The sequence below is a fragment of the Entelurus aequoreus genome, linkage group LG03 (genome assembly GCF_033978785.1).
Source record: "Entelurus aequoreus isolate RoL-2023_Sb linkage group LG03, RoL_Eaeq_v1.1, whole genome shotgun sequence".
NCBI lineage: Eukaryota > Metazoa > Chordata > Actinopteri > Syngnathiformes > Syngnathidae > Entelurus > Entelurus aequoreus.
This window is the reverse complement of record NC_084733.1, coordinates 13648678-13666189: the sequence shown is the minus strand read 5'-3', so window position 1 is coordinate 13666189 and position 17512 is coordinate 13648678. Positions and strand designations below refer to the sequence as shown.

At 39.7% G+C, this 17512-nt stretch overlaps 1 protein-coding gene across 2 annotated transcripts in view; it reads right to left on the bottom strand.

Moving 5' to 3' along the window:
* The window catches only part of ankrd6a (ankyrin repeat domain 6a), a 77973-nt gene that overhangs the window by 39882 nt on the left and 20579 nt on the right, over positions 1-17512 (bottom strand). Inside the window, exons 3-4 of one of the 2 annotated variants that reach the window (XM_062041293.1) lie at positions 7738-7846; positions 5640-5694 (exon numbers count right to left, since the gene is read on the bottom strand). Coding sequence is in view for 1 of the 2 variants with exons in the window: in XM_062041291.1 (XP_061897275.1) it covers positions 7794-7846 (53 nt within the window). In the remaining variant the exon portion in view is untranslated. The remainder of the gene's footprint in view (positions 1-5639; positions 5695-7737; positions 7847-17512) is intronic. The other variant, XM_062041291.1, reaches the window with a different exon arrangement.

Genomic DNA, 17512 nt, shown 5'->3' with positions numbered 1-17512 from the left:
GTTTAAGCAGTAGCAAATTAATGGATGACTAAATCGAGTATTTAAATAAAAGAGCACAGCCTGTTTAATAATAATACCGGTAATAGTATTATTTGGGCTGTTAAATTATTATTTTTTTAAAGTTAAGTTAAAGGCCTACTGAAACCCACTACTACCGACCACGCAGTCCGATAGTTTATATATCAATGATGAAATCTTAACATTGCAACACATGCCAATACGGCCGGGTTAACTTATAAAGTGCAATTTTAAATTTCCCGCCACACTTCCGCTTGAAAACGTCTCGGTATGATGACGTATGCGCGTGACGTAGCCAGTTTAACAGAGGTATGGCTTCCCCATTGAAGCCAATACGAAATAGCTCTGTTTTCATCTCATTATTCCACAGTATTTTGGACATCTGTGTTGGTGAATCTGTTGCAATTTGTTCATTGCATTATGGAGAAAGAAGCTGAGCAAGCAAAGAAGAAAGTTGTCGGTGCAAAGCGGATATTTTGCGAGGGAAGTCAGCAACACAACACAGCCGGTGTTTGTTTACATTCCCGAAAGATGCAGTCAAGATCGAAGAACTCGGACAACAGAGACTCTAACCAGGAGGACTTTGATTTGGATACACAGACGCGATACCGTGAGTACGTAGCTGTGCTTCCAAACATTTGATCGCCTGCTATAACTAGCTCGAGCTAGGAGCTAGGAGCTAGCATAACAAACACCTAGGTGTTTGTTATGCGGGATTAATTTGTGGCATATTAAATATAAGCCTGGTTGTGTTGTGGCTAATAGAGTATATATATGTCTTGTGTTTATTTACTGTTGTAGTCATTCCCAGCTGAATATCAGGTCACCCCCGGCTCTCACAGCATCTTCCCTATCTGAATCGCTTCCACTCCCCACTAGTCCTTCACTTGCATTTTCCTCATCCACAAATCTTTCATCCTCGCTCAAATTAATGGGGAAATCGTCGCTTTCTCGGTCCGAATCTCTCTCACTTCTGGCGGCCATCATTGTAAACAATAGGGAACTTTGTGGATATGTTCAATTGACTACGTCACGCTACTTCCGGTAGGGGCAAGCCTTTTTTTTATCAGATACCAATAGTTGCGATCTTTATCGTCGTTGTTTTATACTAAATCCTTTCAGCAAAAATATGGCAATATCGCGAAATGATCAAGTATGACACATAGAATAGATCTGCTATCCCCGTTTAAATAAAAAAAATTCATTTCAGTAGGCCTTTAAGGTACCAATGATTGTCACACACACACTACGTGTGGTGAAATTTGTCCTCTGCATTTGACCCATCCCCTTGTTCACCCCCTGGGAGGTGAGGGGAGCAGTGGGCAGCAGCGGTGCCGCGCCCGGGAATATTTTTTGCCGATTTAACCCCCAATTCCAACCCTTGATGCTGAGTGCCAAGCAGGGAGGTAATGGGTCCCATTTTTATAGTCTTTGGTATGACTCGGCCGGGGTTTGAACTCACAACCTACCGATCTCAGGGCGGACACTCTAACCACTAGGCCACTGAGTAGTTGAATCAGATTAATCAAATTTTGAAACTTGGATTACTTAACTTGGATTGGATTTTTGAAGATAAAGTGTGTAATTCAGTGGTTCTTAACCTGGGTTCGATGGAACCCTAGGGGTTCGGTGAGTCGGCCTCAGGTGTTCGGCGGAGGTCAAAACACACCCGACTCATTGAGGAAATACAAACTTCTCCTTATCGGCATATTACGGATACGGCAACAGCTGACTGGTTTCCAGGTGTGTAATTTGTTGTGAGTTTATGCACTGTGTTGGTTTTGTTGTTTGAACAAGGCGATGTTCATGCACGGTTCATTTTATGCGCCAGTAAAAAAAACATGGTAGCACTTTAGTATGGGGAACATATTAATTAGTTGCTTATTAACATGCAAATTAGTAACATATTGGCTCTTAACTAGTCATTATTAAGTACTTATTAATGCCTTATTCAGCATGGCCTTATTATAACCCTAACCCTCTAACCCTGACCCTAACCCTAACCAAATAACTCTAAATTAAGTCTTTATTACTTAGAATACGTTCCCCTAGTGTCCAAATAACTCTAAATTAAGTCTTTATTACTTAGAATATGTTCCCCTAGTGTCCAAATAACTCTAAATTAAGTCTTTGTTACTTAGAATATGTTCCCCATACTAAAGTGTTACCAAAAACATATAAATTTGTCTTGAATTTGAAAAAAAAACTAACATTTTATTTTTCACTAAAGAAGGGTTCGGTGAATGCGCATATGAAACTGGTGGGGTTCGGTACCTCCAACAAGGTTAAGAACCACTGGTGTAATTGGTTTGAGAAAGTGTCTTGACATGTTTTGATGTCGGATCGACTGTTAAAAAAAAAAAAAGTCTCCTTTCGACTTCCCGCCGACAGTCTTTCATTTCTGTTGAGCTTTTACGTCATCTTACTTACTAAATCAGTCACAGTAACAATATAAATGTTATGTTATCACTGCACCTTAACCATAATCTGAACACGGAAGTGAAGCACCACCCACCGTTTTATATATATAGAGAGAGAGAGAGTGTGAGAGAGTGAGTGAGTGAGTGAGTGAGTGAGTGAGTGAGTGAGTGAGTGAGTGAGTGAGTGAGTGAGTGAGTGAGTGAGTGAGTGAGTGAGTGAGTGAGAGAGAGAGAGACAGAGAACGGGAAAACCATGAGAAATAATCTGATATATTTTGCTTGTGGATGCAGGCTTTATAAATCAGACTAATTGCAGATTACGTCCACCTGTCTTTTGAACAGGAACAGGAAAATATAACAATAAAAGCATGCAAAGCCAGACAATACAGATATTAATTTCACCGTCACTTTAGTTTGTGACAAAGCAAAGTTACTCCCTCAATTTACAACATTTAAATTTGATCGTATCTTAATTTTCTAGTTAGCTAAATGTCGTTATTGTATTGAATTTGAACCATTCGCAATGATTCCAACCGAAAAATAAACACTTTTATGCTTACATTCCACATAGTAATAAAAAAAAAAACATTGCTGCAGGTTCATCCTCTTTGACCCAAATGTGTTGCAGAATTAATAGAAGAAGGACACGAGTGTCTCTTGGCAATGTCGCTTCACTGGCGTTTGCAATTGAACTAGGCCACACTTAGCCTGAAGCCAGTGAATATTCCTCACACTTCCTTACTACGGAAATGCTCGATTATGCAAAGCACGTTAGTTACAATATCCAAAGACGGTTGCAATTGAAAATGTCATCATTATCTCAGCCAAACAGCTTGTATAGCACATCCGGATTACACGCGTCAGTTTTCTGATGTCAGTTCAGTAAGAAGAACTTGGCATGCCCTGTTCTTGGGAAGCTTGACTATTCCTTGGCCAACAAATGAAGCCTCGGTTACAAATATGGATGTCCGATACTATCAGCTGACTGATATCATTGACCAATATTGCCCTAAAAACGGAACACATCAAAGTATTTTTTTTTCAGCTGATAATTATATCAGCATGTTGTATCACACTGCTGCGTGCTCCACAGAGCAACACGCTTGCTGCTAGTGTGTGAAGTGATTTCAAAGTTTTTCCTTTGGATTGTAAAAACACAATTTGCAACACAAGTGTAAACCGGTAAGTAAGGTGTCTTCTTTCAATAGTTTTCTAACACGTAGATGTGGGAATCTTTGACCACCTCACAATTCGATTCCGATTATTGGGGTGACGATCTGATTCAGAATTGACTCTTGATTCAACACGATTCTCGTAACTTATTATGTGGTGTATACATTATAATGAAGGCTTTTCAAAGCAGGTACAAGTTACAAAAGCTCCTCTTTGGCTGCTGACATGCAACTTATAAACCCCAAAATTCTGATTGCAGACAGCTTTGCCCATCCTTCATTCATTTGTGGCAGCTTTGGGGTAGCTTGAAGGGCTGCTAGCATCTTCCGAATTTGTCGATGAGCCTTGGCAAGCATGATTCCAAATAGGTAGTCTTCAACGTCCTTGACTGAAAGAATCGCCAAGCACACAACCAACCACTTCTCCCAAGAGTTCATCGTGTATCCAGCCACAAACGTTCCGTGGAATAGATCAATTCCATTGTTTACATTTTGGAGCGCAGTGCAAAAAGAGGCTCGAAGAAAGGTAAGACGAGACAAAGAAGCAAAAGCAGGAGAGGTAAGGGAAGCGTCCGCCTTCGCTGAGAGCCTTAAAGGCCTACTGAAATGAATTGTTTTTATTTAAACGGGAATAGCAGATCCATTCTATGTGTCATACGTGATCATTTCGCGATATTGCCATATTTTTGCTGAAAGGATTTAGTAGAGAAAATCGACGATAAAGTTCGCAACTTTTCCTCGCTGATAAAAAAAAGCCTTGCCTGTATTGGAAGTAGCGTGACGTCACAGGAGGTAATATTCCTCACAATTTTCCTTTGTTTACAATGGAGCGAGAGAGATTCGGAGCGACAAAGCGACGATTACCCCATTAATTAGAGCGAGGATGAAAGATTCGTAGATGAGGAACGTTACAGTGAAGGACTAGAGAGGCAGTGATGGACGTATCTTTTTTCGCTCTGACCGCAACTTATGTACAAGCTGGCTCATTGGATTCCACACTCTCTCCTTTTTCTATTGTGGATCACGGATTTGTATTTTAAACCACCTCGGATACTATATCCTCTTGAAAATGAGAGTCGAGCACGCGAAATGGACATTTAAAGTGACTTTTATCTCCACGACAATACATCGGTGACACGCTTAGCTACTGAGCTAACGTGATAGCATCGTTCTCAAATGAAGATAGAAACAAAATAAATAAACCCCTGACTGGAAGGATAGACAGAAGATCAACAATACTATTAAACCATGTACATGTAACTACACGGTTAAAAATTCTCAGCCTGGTAAGGCTTAACAATGCTGTTGCTAACGACGCTAAGGCTAATTTAGCAACTTAGCAACCGGACCTCACAGAACTATGATAAAAACATTAGCGCTCCACCTACGCCAGCAAGCCCTCATCTTCTCATCAACAGCCGTGCTCACCTGCGTTCCAGCGATCGACGGCGCGACTAAGGACTTCATCCGTGGGTTTGGCGGCAAGCATCGGCTAGGCGTAGTAAGTAGTCCTTGTTGTGTTGCTGTAAGTATTGTACTTAGCCGCTAATACACCGATCGATCCCACCTACAACGTTCTTCTTTGCAGCCTCCATTGTTCATTAAACAAATTGCAAAAGATTCACCAACACAGATGTCCAGAATACTGTGGAATTTTGTCGAAGAAAACAAGAGGTTTTTATATCGGGTCAGATGGGGTCCAACCACTTCCGTGGATTTTGTGACGTCACGCGCATAAATCATATCCAAAGGAGTTTTTCAACCGGAAGTGTGGCGGGAATTTTAAAATTGCACTTTATAAGTTAACCCGGCCGTATTGGCATGTGTTGTAATGTTAAGATTTCATCATTGATATATAAACTATCAGACTGCGTGGTCAGTAGTAGTGGGTTTTAGTAGGCCTTTAAAACAAAAAATCTTCACAGTACGTTACTAGTTCCGTGTACTACATGTCACGTCTTAGCGTTCATGTTCTCTGCACTATATGGTTACTAAACTCTTGTCTGCTGTTGGGATTGACCTGACTTACCTGAAATCTGCTTTTGAATCTTCCTTCCCCACTTCATGTTTTGACAACAAATCGCCTTTTCAGTAAATATTTTATCTTGGAATAAAATACTTTTCACTGGTCTGTTTGTGTAGCTCACCACAAATGTCTTTCAAATTGTAATTATTGTGTGAATGCTCCAAAGCATTCACACATATGGTTTTCTGTACCAAAAAGTATCTATTTATTAAAGTTCTTCAACTTCTTCTTCTTCTTCTTCTCCAGATTTTGGCGCGCTCTACCTTCTACATGTTTCACTCGATTCGAATCGTTCCAACTTCAAAATGTTCAGCCTATTCGGGAATCGCGGGCTTTCCCTTGAAAAATTCCAAAAATTCCCAGATTTCTCAGAATTCTAGGTTTTCCGGGACATTTTTCCCATTCAAAATGAATTGGCCATTTTTCAAACTTCCACCATTTCCACATTTTTTAACCGATTCAAACCCTTCCAACTTCAACACATTCCACCATCCTGGAAATTCAAACTATCTTTTTTCCAAGTTAAAAAAAATTCCAGGATTTTCCAGAATTCCTGGTTTTCCAAAGCCCTGTCTCCACCCGTTTTTATGGCGACTACTCCTTCCACATTTTTCAACGCATTTCAACCGTTCCACCGTCGAATCATTCCTCTTAATTAGGACCAAAAAATTAAGTTGTTTTTTGCGCTGGATAAATTCCAAGTTTTCCCGAAATTCCAGGAATTCCGTATATTTCTCAATTCAACATGTTACTACTTCAACATTTCTCGACCGATTTGAAAAATTCCAACACCAACCATTTCAACTCATTCAGACCATTCAATTCTTTTTACCATTTTAAAAAAAATTCCCGCTTTTCCCGAAATTTCCAAATTTTGGGGAAATTCTCATTGAAATCAATGGGTCATTCTTTAAAGTTCAACAACTCCCACATTTTTTATCTGATTCAAACTGTTCCAACTTCAAAATATTCAGCCTGCTTGGGAATTGTGTTGTTTACTTCAACAATTCTAAAAAAAATTCAAGGATATCAGTTCAGCATTGGAGCATTCACACGCAATTCCTTCAGGAATTGCCTCATTTAGTTGTTCTTGATTTATCCATTGTGATTTGTTTTCTTTAACATAAAAACATTTTTGATAATGATAAATGATGTTTGATGGTCTAATTCAGTGTTTTTCAACCTTTTTTGAGGCAAGGCACATTTTTGTCATAAAAAAAATCCAGAGGCACACCACTGGCAGAAAACTTTAAAAAAATTAACTCCACCAAGTCGTCGTGTCTTATTTTGAGTGTGTTGGTGTCTTCCTGTGTGTAGTGCTTTAGTTCTTGTCTTGCTTATTTTGGTGGCCCTTCCTGTATTGCCGGTGTTTTCCTGTAGTGGCTTCATGTCTTCCTTTGAGCGCTATTCCGCGCACCTGCTTTGTGTTAGCAAGCAAGGCTATTTACGTTGTTGCTATCCTTCTTTGTGTGGACATTGTTGATTGTCATGTCACGTTCGGATGTACTTTGTGGACGCCGTAAGTTTTTGCTGTCGTCCAGCATTCTGTCTCTGTTTACTTTGTAGCCAGTTCAATTTGACTTTCATTTTGCATAGCCTTTTCCTTTCCCTTTTGTTCATTTTGGGTTTAAGCATTACATACCTTTTTTTACCTGCACACTGCCTCCCACTGCAAATCGGGATCACAACAAACTATCCTCGTCTCACCCGACAAATTCCGACTTTTACAAAGCAATGCTGCCACCTACTGACATGGAGTATTACGTGGTTACCCTGCCGAGTTTTACACAGCACAGACACTAAGCCACGGCACATTATTGGCAGATTCTAATTATTGATTTGCAAAAAATATTTTTGGGATAAATTAGGTGAAGTTGCATAATTTCCCACGGCACACCAGACAATATCTCACGGCACACTAGTGTGCCGCGGCACAGTGGTTGAAAAACACTGGTCTAATTCATCCTCTCAGAAGCTGGCCTTTAACATTGCTCAGAAGCAGCAACACTGCACAGTCATATATTCACAAATCAGACAAGAAGCTACATTAAAATGTGTTTGTGTCTCTCCATCAGGCTGACCGACACAGAAACAGGTTTACCTTACGACGAGGAGTCCATGGCGATAATCCACCTGGACAACGTGACAGTCATGTACCTGAAAGAGGTCACCAAGTTCCTCGCCATGGTCTGCTTCCTTCGCAAAGAAAGCTTTGAGAGAAAAGGTTAGTCAATAACGCGCATGTTACACAACAAATAGTATTTCATTACAATAGTACAATGTAGTCATTTCACAATAAATATAAATATTGTTCATTGAAAAGCATATTTTTCTCTGTACTTTCCTTGCAAATTACAATGATACAGTGGTACCTCAACATAAGAGCGTTTTGAGATACGAGCTGTCTCTCATCTTATTATTGTTATGCTTTAGATTACGAGCATACTTTTGATGTACGAGCCTAACCAGAATGAACCCTGTAAGACCGAGCCAAAAACATCCTGTCTTAATCATTAGCTTAAAGCTAGAGCTCAACATAACATTGTTTATCCAAGCATGGGAAGGAAGAAAGTGAGTGTGAAGGACAGTGCTGGAAAGAAAAAGTGGATGATATCCACTGAATTAAAGAAATCATCAAAGACACGACCCAGTGTAGCTAGCTAACTTAGTTACATTTATCTATGAAAATTTGGATATTTGAATATGAAAATATGCTTCTGTTGGTGTGTTTGACGGAGAAGCAGCTAGAAGGAGATACCGCAGGAGTAATGCTGTACAATATTGCATTACTTCATAAAAATACTTTAGTTGTATGTATAAATACATTATATTTAGAGATGTCCGATAATATCGGACTGCCGATATTATCGGCCGATAAATGCTTTAAAGAGTGTCCGCCCTGAGATTGGTAGGTTGGAGTTCAAATCCCAGCCGAGTCATACCAAAGACTATAAAAATGGGACCCATAACCTCCCTGCTTGGCACTCAGCAACAAAGGGTTGGAGTTGGGGGTTAAATCACCAAAATGATTCCCGGGCGCGGCGCCGCTGCTGCCCACTGCTCCCCAAGGGGATGGGACAAATGCAGAGGACAAATTTCACCACATCTAGTGTGTGTGTGACAATCATTGGTACTTTAATCTTTAATCTTAATCTTAAAATGTAATATCGGAAATTATCGGTATCGGTTTCAGAAAGTAAAATGTATGACTTTTTAAAACGCAGCTGTGTACACGGACGTAGGGAGAAGTACAGAGCGGCAATAAACTTTAAAGGCACATCCTTTGCGTGCCGGCCCAGTCACATTCTATTTACGGCTTTTCACACACACAAGTGAATGCACTGCATACTTGGTCAACAGCCATACAGGTCACACTGAGGGTGACCGTATAAACAACTTTAACACTGTTACAAATATGCGGCACACTGTGAACCCACACCAAACAAGAATGACAAACACATTTCGGGAGAACATCCGCACCGTAACACAACATAAACACAATAGAACAAATACCCAGAGCCCCTTGCAGCACTAACTCTTCCGGGACGCTACAATATACACCCCCCGCTACCCTCTACCCTAAAACCCCGCCCACCTCAACCTCCTAATGCTCTCTCAGGGAGAGCACGTCCCAATTTCCAAGCTGCTGTTTTGAGGCATGTTAAAAAAAATAATGCAATTTGTGGCTTCAATGATAAATATGGCAGTGCCATGTTGGCATTTTTTTCCATAACTTGAGTTGATTTATTTTGGAAAACCTTGCTACATTGTTTAATGCATCTAGCGGGGCATCACAACCAAATTAGGCATAATAATGTGTTAATTCCACGACTGTATGTATCGTATCGGTTGATATCGGAATCGGTAATTAAGAGTTGGACAATATCGGAATATCCGATATCGGCAAAAAAGCCATTATCGGACATGTCTAATTATATTGTACTGCCTTTGTACAATATATTTTTTCTAAAAGTCTAACAGCGCAGATGAAACCGATTTGAATTCATTTTAAAGGATGACACTTATTTGAGATACAAGTGTTTCGAGATACGAGCTGCGTCAAAAAACCGATTAAGCTCGTAAGTTGATGTACTACTGTACAAGCAAGTATGTAAATGACATGTATTACTGCAATAATATATGCTAGTACATGACCTGTATTACTGGGATAGCACAGCTTTGTACATGGCATGTATTACTGCAATAACACAAGTTTGTACAAAACATGTATTACTGCAATAATACAAGTTTGTACACGACATGGATGACTGCAATAGCTCATGTTTGTACGTGTACTACTGCAATAGTACATGTTTGTTTACATCATGTATTATTGCAATAGTACAAGTTTGTACACAACATGTATGACTGCAATAGTTCATGTTTGTACACGTATTACTGCAATATTACAAATTTGTGCACGACATGTATGACTGCAATAGTTCATGTTTGCACATGTAATACTGCAATAGTATATGTTTGTACACGACATGTATTACTGCAATAGCACACATGCGTACAACACTTGTATTACTGTAATAGTACATGTTTTTACATGTATTACTGCAATATTACAAATTTGTACATGACATATAATACTGCAATAGCACAAGTTTATACAAAACATGCATTACTGCAATAGTACATGTTTGTACACGACATGTATTACTGCAATAGTACATGTTTGTACACGAGATGTATTACTGCAATAGTACATGTTTGTACACGACATGTATTACTGCAATAGTACATGTTTGTACACGAGATGTATTACTGCAATAGTACATGTTTTTACATGTATTACTGCAATATTACAAGTTTGTACATGACATATAATACTGGAATAGCACAAGTTTATACAAAATATGTATTACTGCAATAGTAGATGTTTGTACACGACATGTATTACTGCAATAGTACATGTTTGTACACGACATGTATTACTGCAATAGTACATGTTTTTACATGTATTACTGCAATATTACAAGTTTGTACATGACATATAATACAGCAATAGCACAAGTTTATACAAAATATGTATTACTGCAATAGTACATGTTTGTACACGACATGTATTACTGCAATAGTACATGTTTGTACGCGACATGTATGACTGCAATAGTTCATGTTTGTACATGTATTACTGCAATATTACAAGTTTGTACATGACATGTAATACTGCAACAGCACACGTTTGTACAAAACATGTATTACTGCCATTGTACAAGTGTGTACACGACATGTATGACTGCAATAGCTTATGTTTGTACATGTATTACTGCAATAGTACAAGTTTATACACGTCATGTATGACTGTAATAGTTCATGTTTGTACATGTATTACTGCAATAGTACATGTGTGTACATGACATGTATTACTGCAATAGTACATGTTAATACATGTATTACTGCAGCTATACATGTTTGTACATTATATATATTACTGCAATTGTACATGTTAATACATTATTACTGCAATAGTACATGTTAGTACATGTATTACGGCAATAGTACATGTTAGTAGATGTATTACTACAATAGTAAACATGTTTGTGCATGTATTACTGCAACAGTACATGACAGTACATGTTAGGTCATGCATGACTCCGATAGTACATGTTGGTACATATATTACTACAATAGTACATGATAATACATGCCAATTCAGGTATTACTACAATTGTACATGTTAGTACATGTGTAACTGCATGTTGTTAGTACATGTAAGTTCATGTATTAACTAGAATAGTACATGTATTACTACAATAGTAGGTATGCACAGTGCATGACATGTAAACTCTTGTCTGCCTGTCAGGACTGATCGATTACAACCTCCACTGCTTCAAAAAAGCCATTCAGGATGTTTTTGATGTCAGAGTGAGGCTTCAGCAAAATAAAAAGAGAAGATGCAGCAGTCAGCGCTGAAGACTGCTGTCAATCAAATGTACTTTGTGTGTATTCATGTCATGATCCTGCCTTTTCTGACATCACAGTGCATACACTGTATACTCTTACTATATGTACACGGTATATTTCATATGTACACTACTGTATATACTAGGAGTGTAACGATTCCATTCGATTCAGAATTTGTGGTTGCCGATACAATTCAGGGCAAAATATTATTTTTTTTAGAACGATAGGATCCGAATCGATTCAGTAACTTTTTTGCAATAAAATCAAGCAGTGTGACTTTGAAATAAGTAGTGCATACTTGACACTGCAGGGGAAGTTTGCTATATTTCTGTTATTTCTTGTAAGGGAATTATGTATAAATGAACCATGGATACAAACAATGGACCGCAAGGGAAACAATCCTTTTGGCTTTTTGTGCCATCCATTTGCCTTTTTTAAAGCATTGCATGGATTCAATTCTTTAAGATGTCAATACTCTTCTCAATCAATCAAAACAAGCAAGTAAACAACAATTAATGCATTCACATCTTGTTTGAATAAAGTGCAACCAACACTGTAGGTTAATTTAACAAGATCAACATTCAAGCAATGTTCAATAAAAGTACAGTAACCAACATTTTAACAGCGGTATAGCTCGGTTGGTAGAGTGGCCGTGCCAGCAACTTCAGGGTTGCAGGTTTGATCCCCGCTTCCGCCATCCTAGTCACTGCCGTTGTGTCCTTGGGCAAGACACTTTACCCACCTGCTCCCAGTGCCACCCACACTGGTTTAATAATGTAACTTAGATATTGGGTTTCACAATGTAAAGCGCTTTGAGTCACTTGAGAAAAACGCTATATAAATATAATTCACTCACTCACTTGTGGTCTACATAACATGCAATGGTGATTCTTTGGTCAAAATGTTGCATAGATGATGTTTTGCAGATCATCTTCAAGTCACTTTCTGACAGTCGCTTCCGGATGCACCATTTTGTGGGCGGTCTTATTTACGTGGCTCACCTTCGGCAGCGTCTTCTCCCCGTCATCTTTGATGTAGCGGTGTAGCGTGCAAGGACGGGAGTGGAAGAAGTGTCAAAAGATGGCGCTAACTGTTTTAATGACATTCAGACTTTACTTCAATCAATAACGGAGCAGCATCTCCTCATCCGGGGCTCATTAGTGCAATAACAACGTCGGAAATGTGTCCCGTGTAAAACCGTCCGACCGGAACTCTCTAATAACTACAGTTCCTTGGGTGAATAATGTTAACTCACTACACCGGTATGTTTTAGCGCTTTCATGGCGAGTTTCCTGACAGATATAAGTAAGAACTTTACACTACTTTATATTAGAAATAACAACAGTGGAGGATGAATGTCCCATAACAAGAAGATAGAGGAAAAGAAGAAGTTTATCGACCAGGGAGTCGACACGCACTACAAAGGCGGATGTGCGCAAATTTTCAGGACCTATGCAGATCCCAAATACAGATCAGCAGGTACCAGAAGGTAAGAAAAGTTTCTTTTGCATAATTTTGCGAAACAAAACGCCAGATCAATCAATCAATCAATCAATCAATTTACCGTAATTTCCGGACTATAAGCCGCTACTTTTTCCCCTCGTTCTGGTCCCTGCGGCTTATACAAGGGTGCGGCTTATTTACGGCCTGTTCTTCTCCGACACCGACGAAGAGGATTTCGGTGGTTTTAGTACGCAGGAGGAAAACGACGACACAATGATTAAAGACTGACTTTTCATATACCGGTAGGCTGGTTATTTTGATAACGTACACTACCGTTCAAAAGTTTGGGGTCACATTGAAATGTTCTTATTTTTGAAGGAAAAGCACTGTACTTTTCAATGAAGATAACTTTAAACTAGTCTTAACTTTAAAGAAATACACTCTATACATTGCTAATGTGGTAAATGACTATTCTAGCTGCAAATGTCTGGTTTTTGGTGCAATATCTACATAGGTGTATAGAGGCCCATTTCCAGCAACTATCACTCCAGTGTTCTAATGGTACAATGTGTTTGCTCATTGGCTCAGAAGGCTAATTGATGATTAGAAAACCCTTGTGCAATCATGTTCACACATCTGTAAACAGTTTAGCTCGTTACAGAAGCTACAAAACTGACCTTCCTTTGAGCAGATTGAGTTTCTGGAGCATCACATTTGTGGGGTCAATTAAACGCTCAAAATGGCCAGACAAAGAGAACTTTCATCTGAAACTCGACAGCCTATTCTTGTTCTTAGAAATGAAGGCTATTCCACAAAATGTTTTGGGTGACCCCAAACTTTTGAACGGTAGTGTACATGCGAGCACTTTGTGTTACTTTGCAGCGTTGTATTATTTGTACTCTACACGAATGCTGTTCGCCATGTCAAAGATGTGAAAGTTTGATTGAATGATTGAAAGATTTATAGTTAATAAATGGGATGCTTTGCGTTCCCAAACAGTCATCTCTGTCCCGACGATCCCCTCCGTGGTAGCAGGAACCCCTATATACTACGCTAATTACACATCAAAACCCTGCGGCTTATAGTCGGGTGCGGCTTATATATGGAGCAATCTGTATTTTCCCCTAAATTTAGCTGGTGCGGCTTATGGTCAGGTGCGGCTTATAGTCCGGAAATTACGGTATTTATATAGCCCTAAATCACAAGTGTCTCAAAGGGCTGTACAAGCCACAACGACATCCTCGGTACAGAGCCCACATACGGGCAAGGAAAACTCACCCCAGTGGGACGTCAATGTGAATGACTATGAGAAACCTTGGAGAGGACCGCATATGTGGGTAAACCCCCCCCCCCCCCTAGGGCAGACCGAAAGCAATGGATGTCGAGTGGGTCTGACATAATATTGTGAAAGTCCAGTCCACAGCGGATCCAACACATCAGCGAAAGTCCAGTCCATAGTGGGGCCAGCAGGAAACCATCCAGAGCGGAGACGGGTCAGCAGCGTAGAGATGTCCCCAACCGATGCACAGGCTAGCGGTCCACCCCGGGTCCCGACTCTGGACAACCAACACTTCATCTGTGGCCACCGGACCTATGCAACTCCCCCTCCATAAGGGAGAGGGGAGCAGAGGAGAAAAGAAAAGAAAAGAAACGGCAGATCAACTGGTCTAAAAAGGGAGTCTATTTAAAGGCTAGAGTATACAAATGAGTTTTAAGATGGGACTTAAATGCTTCTACTGAGGTAGCATCTCTAACTTTTACCGGGAGGGCATTCCAGAGTACTGGAGCCCGAATAGAAAACGCTCTATAGCCCGCAGACTTTTTTTGGGCTCTGGGAATCACTAATAAGCCGGAGTTCTTTGAACGCAGATTTCTTGTCGGGACATATGGTACAATACAATCGGCAAGATAGGCAGGAGCTTGACCATGTAGTATTTTATACGTAAGTAGTAAAACTTTAAAGTCGCATCTTAAGTGCACAGGAAGCCAGTGCAGGTGAGCCAGTATAGGCGTAATATGATCAAACTTTCTTGTTTTTGTCAAAAGTCTAGCAGCCGCATTTTGTACCATCTGTAATCTTTTAATGCTAGACATAGGGAGGCCCGAAAATAATACGTTACAGTAATCGAGACGAGATGTAACGAAGGCATGGATAATGATCTCAGCGTCGCTTGTGGACAAAATGGAACGAATTTTAGCGATATTACGGAGATGAAAGAAGGCCGTTTTAGTAACACTCTTAATGTGTGACTCAAACGAGAGAGTTGGGTTGAAGATAATACCCAGATCCTTTACCGAGTCGCCTTGTGTAATTGTTTGGTTGTCAAATGTTAAGGTGGTATTATTAAATAGATGTCGGTGTTGAGCAGGACCGATAATCAGCATTTCCGTTTTCTTAGCGTTGAGTTGCAGATAATATTTCTTACCTTATACACACACCATAATAATACTCCTATGTTGAAGCACATCACAATCCATCAAGTGGTGCGGCTTCATAGCTTACCAAAGTCGTACTAAAACATTTTGATACATTTTTGAGCGCTGTGTGTAATGTTCTATATTTTCAATGGAACATATACAATTTTGGTGTTGTTTACTTGAGTCATATTGCAGTCTACACTAGGGGTGTAACGGAACGTGTATTTGTATTGAACCATTTCGGTACGGGGGTTTCGGTTCGGTTCGGAGGTGTACCGAACGAGTTTCCACACGGACATATTAAGTAGCGTAGCGCAGGTGTGTAAACAATGCACACCGAGGCACAACACACAGCATGCTAGCAACGACCGGGCTACGACAACATATGAAAGCCAGAGCTGGAAGACCCTTCTGCCTCGTTAAAATCTCCCGTTTGGGAACACTTCGGCTGCGCGGTGCGGAGGACGGAGGTTCGCCGACATTGTTCAGCAGCGGTAAGGCATGCTTCTGCCAACATGTCAAACATGCTAACCCATTTGAAGCGGCACCGCCCCCAAGTGAACATCGCTTCAACAAAGATAAAGACGAGCAAACAGCTCCCACCTCTTACTGCCAGGTTAGCCAGGCTGGGGGAGGAAAAGAAAAGTTAATCTGAGGCTGAGTTAACTTGAAACTGTTTAATGTTGCACTTTTTATATGTAGAAGAAAAGTTTTGTCATTTTATTTAATCTGAGCAACAACTTGAGGCAGTTTAATGTTGATTAACGTGGACCCCGACTTAAACAAGTTGAAAAACTTATTGGGGTGTTACCATTTAGTGGTCAATTGTACGGAATATGTACTGTACTGTGCAATCGACTAATAAAAGTCTCAATCAATCAATCAAAAAAAGCACTTTATATGTAGAAAAGTTTTGTTAAGAAACCATTCTGAGCCTTATCTTATTTAATTTTTATTTTATATATGTTGACCACATTAACCCTGGCAATGGACCCTGTGTGTATATGTATGTTATGCCATTGTTTACAGATTTGGTAAATAAATAACCAAAAAATGTATATTTTGTTGTTTTCTTACTGTACCGAAAATGAACCGAACCGTGACGTCTAAACCGAGGTACGTATCGAACCGAAATTTTTGAGTACCGTTACACCCCTAGTCTACACATATCTCTTATGTGTGACTGCCATCATATTGCAGTCTACACGTATCTACTGGTCACGCTTATCATTTCAACATGTACCAAATAAAATAGATTCGAGGTCGGTAAACACAACCAAAATGATTCCGTACAAGAGGCGCACCGGGTTATGAGGCGCACTGTCAAGTTTTGACAAAATGAAAGGATTTTAAGTGCGCCTTATAGTCCGAAAAATACGGTAATTGAAACTTAGGAACACAAACCGATCAATCGTTACACCCTTAGTATACTATATTATGTTATATCACAGTAGTTTCAATGTTTCCAATCCAACAGAAAAGCTAAAGGACGAATGATCTTACCATAACCGAGATGTTTGATGGGCATCCAGGATATCATGATCACTTCCTACTTCCTGTCCAGGTTATATTTAGATCCTGTTGTTAAACGTAATGCAGATTTTCTAGATGACTTTTCAATTGTGTACATTTGTTTTTCATTTGTAAATGTACATTTTACCACCAGAAACATTCTTTGGAGTTTGTTAGTGTTTTCATTTTGTCATTTGGTGGATACAGTGTGTCTGGGTTGTTTTTTTCCTCATCCCTCAAATTGCGTGGAGAATGCACTACCGTCTGGATAAATCCGAAAGAGAAAGAAATGATACAATATTATCTGCTCGCAGATGCCACTTGGTGGCTGTTTGAGCACGCCGCACCAAGTCCTGGATAGTCCCACTCCTAAACGCTTCAGTCACACGCAGGATTCTCACAAGAATGAGGCAAAAATGCAACCTTACCTACTGTACTTCTTTTGTACTGTAGTGTTCACAAACTAAAATGTTCTTACCCTCTTGGATTTGGGTTTGATTCCATTTGCGTTCACGCTGATTGTTTGTGCTACAACCCGTTTATGTCCCGTCACTTCTATTCTGCTGTTTTACTGCCATTTTCTGACT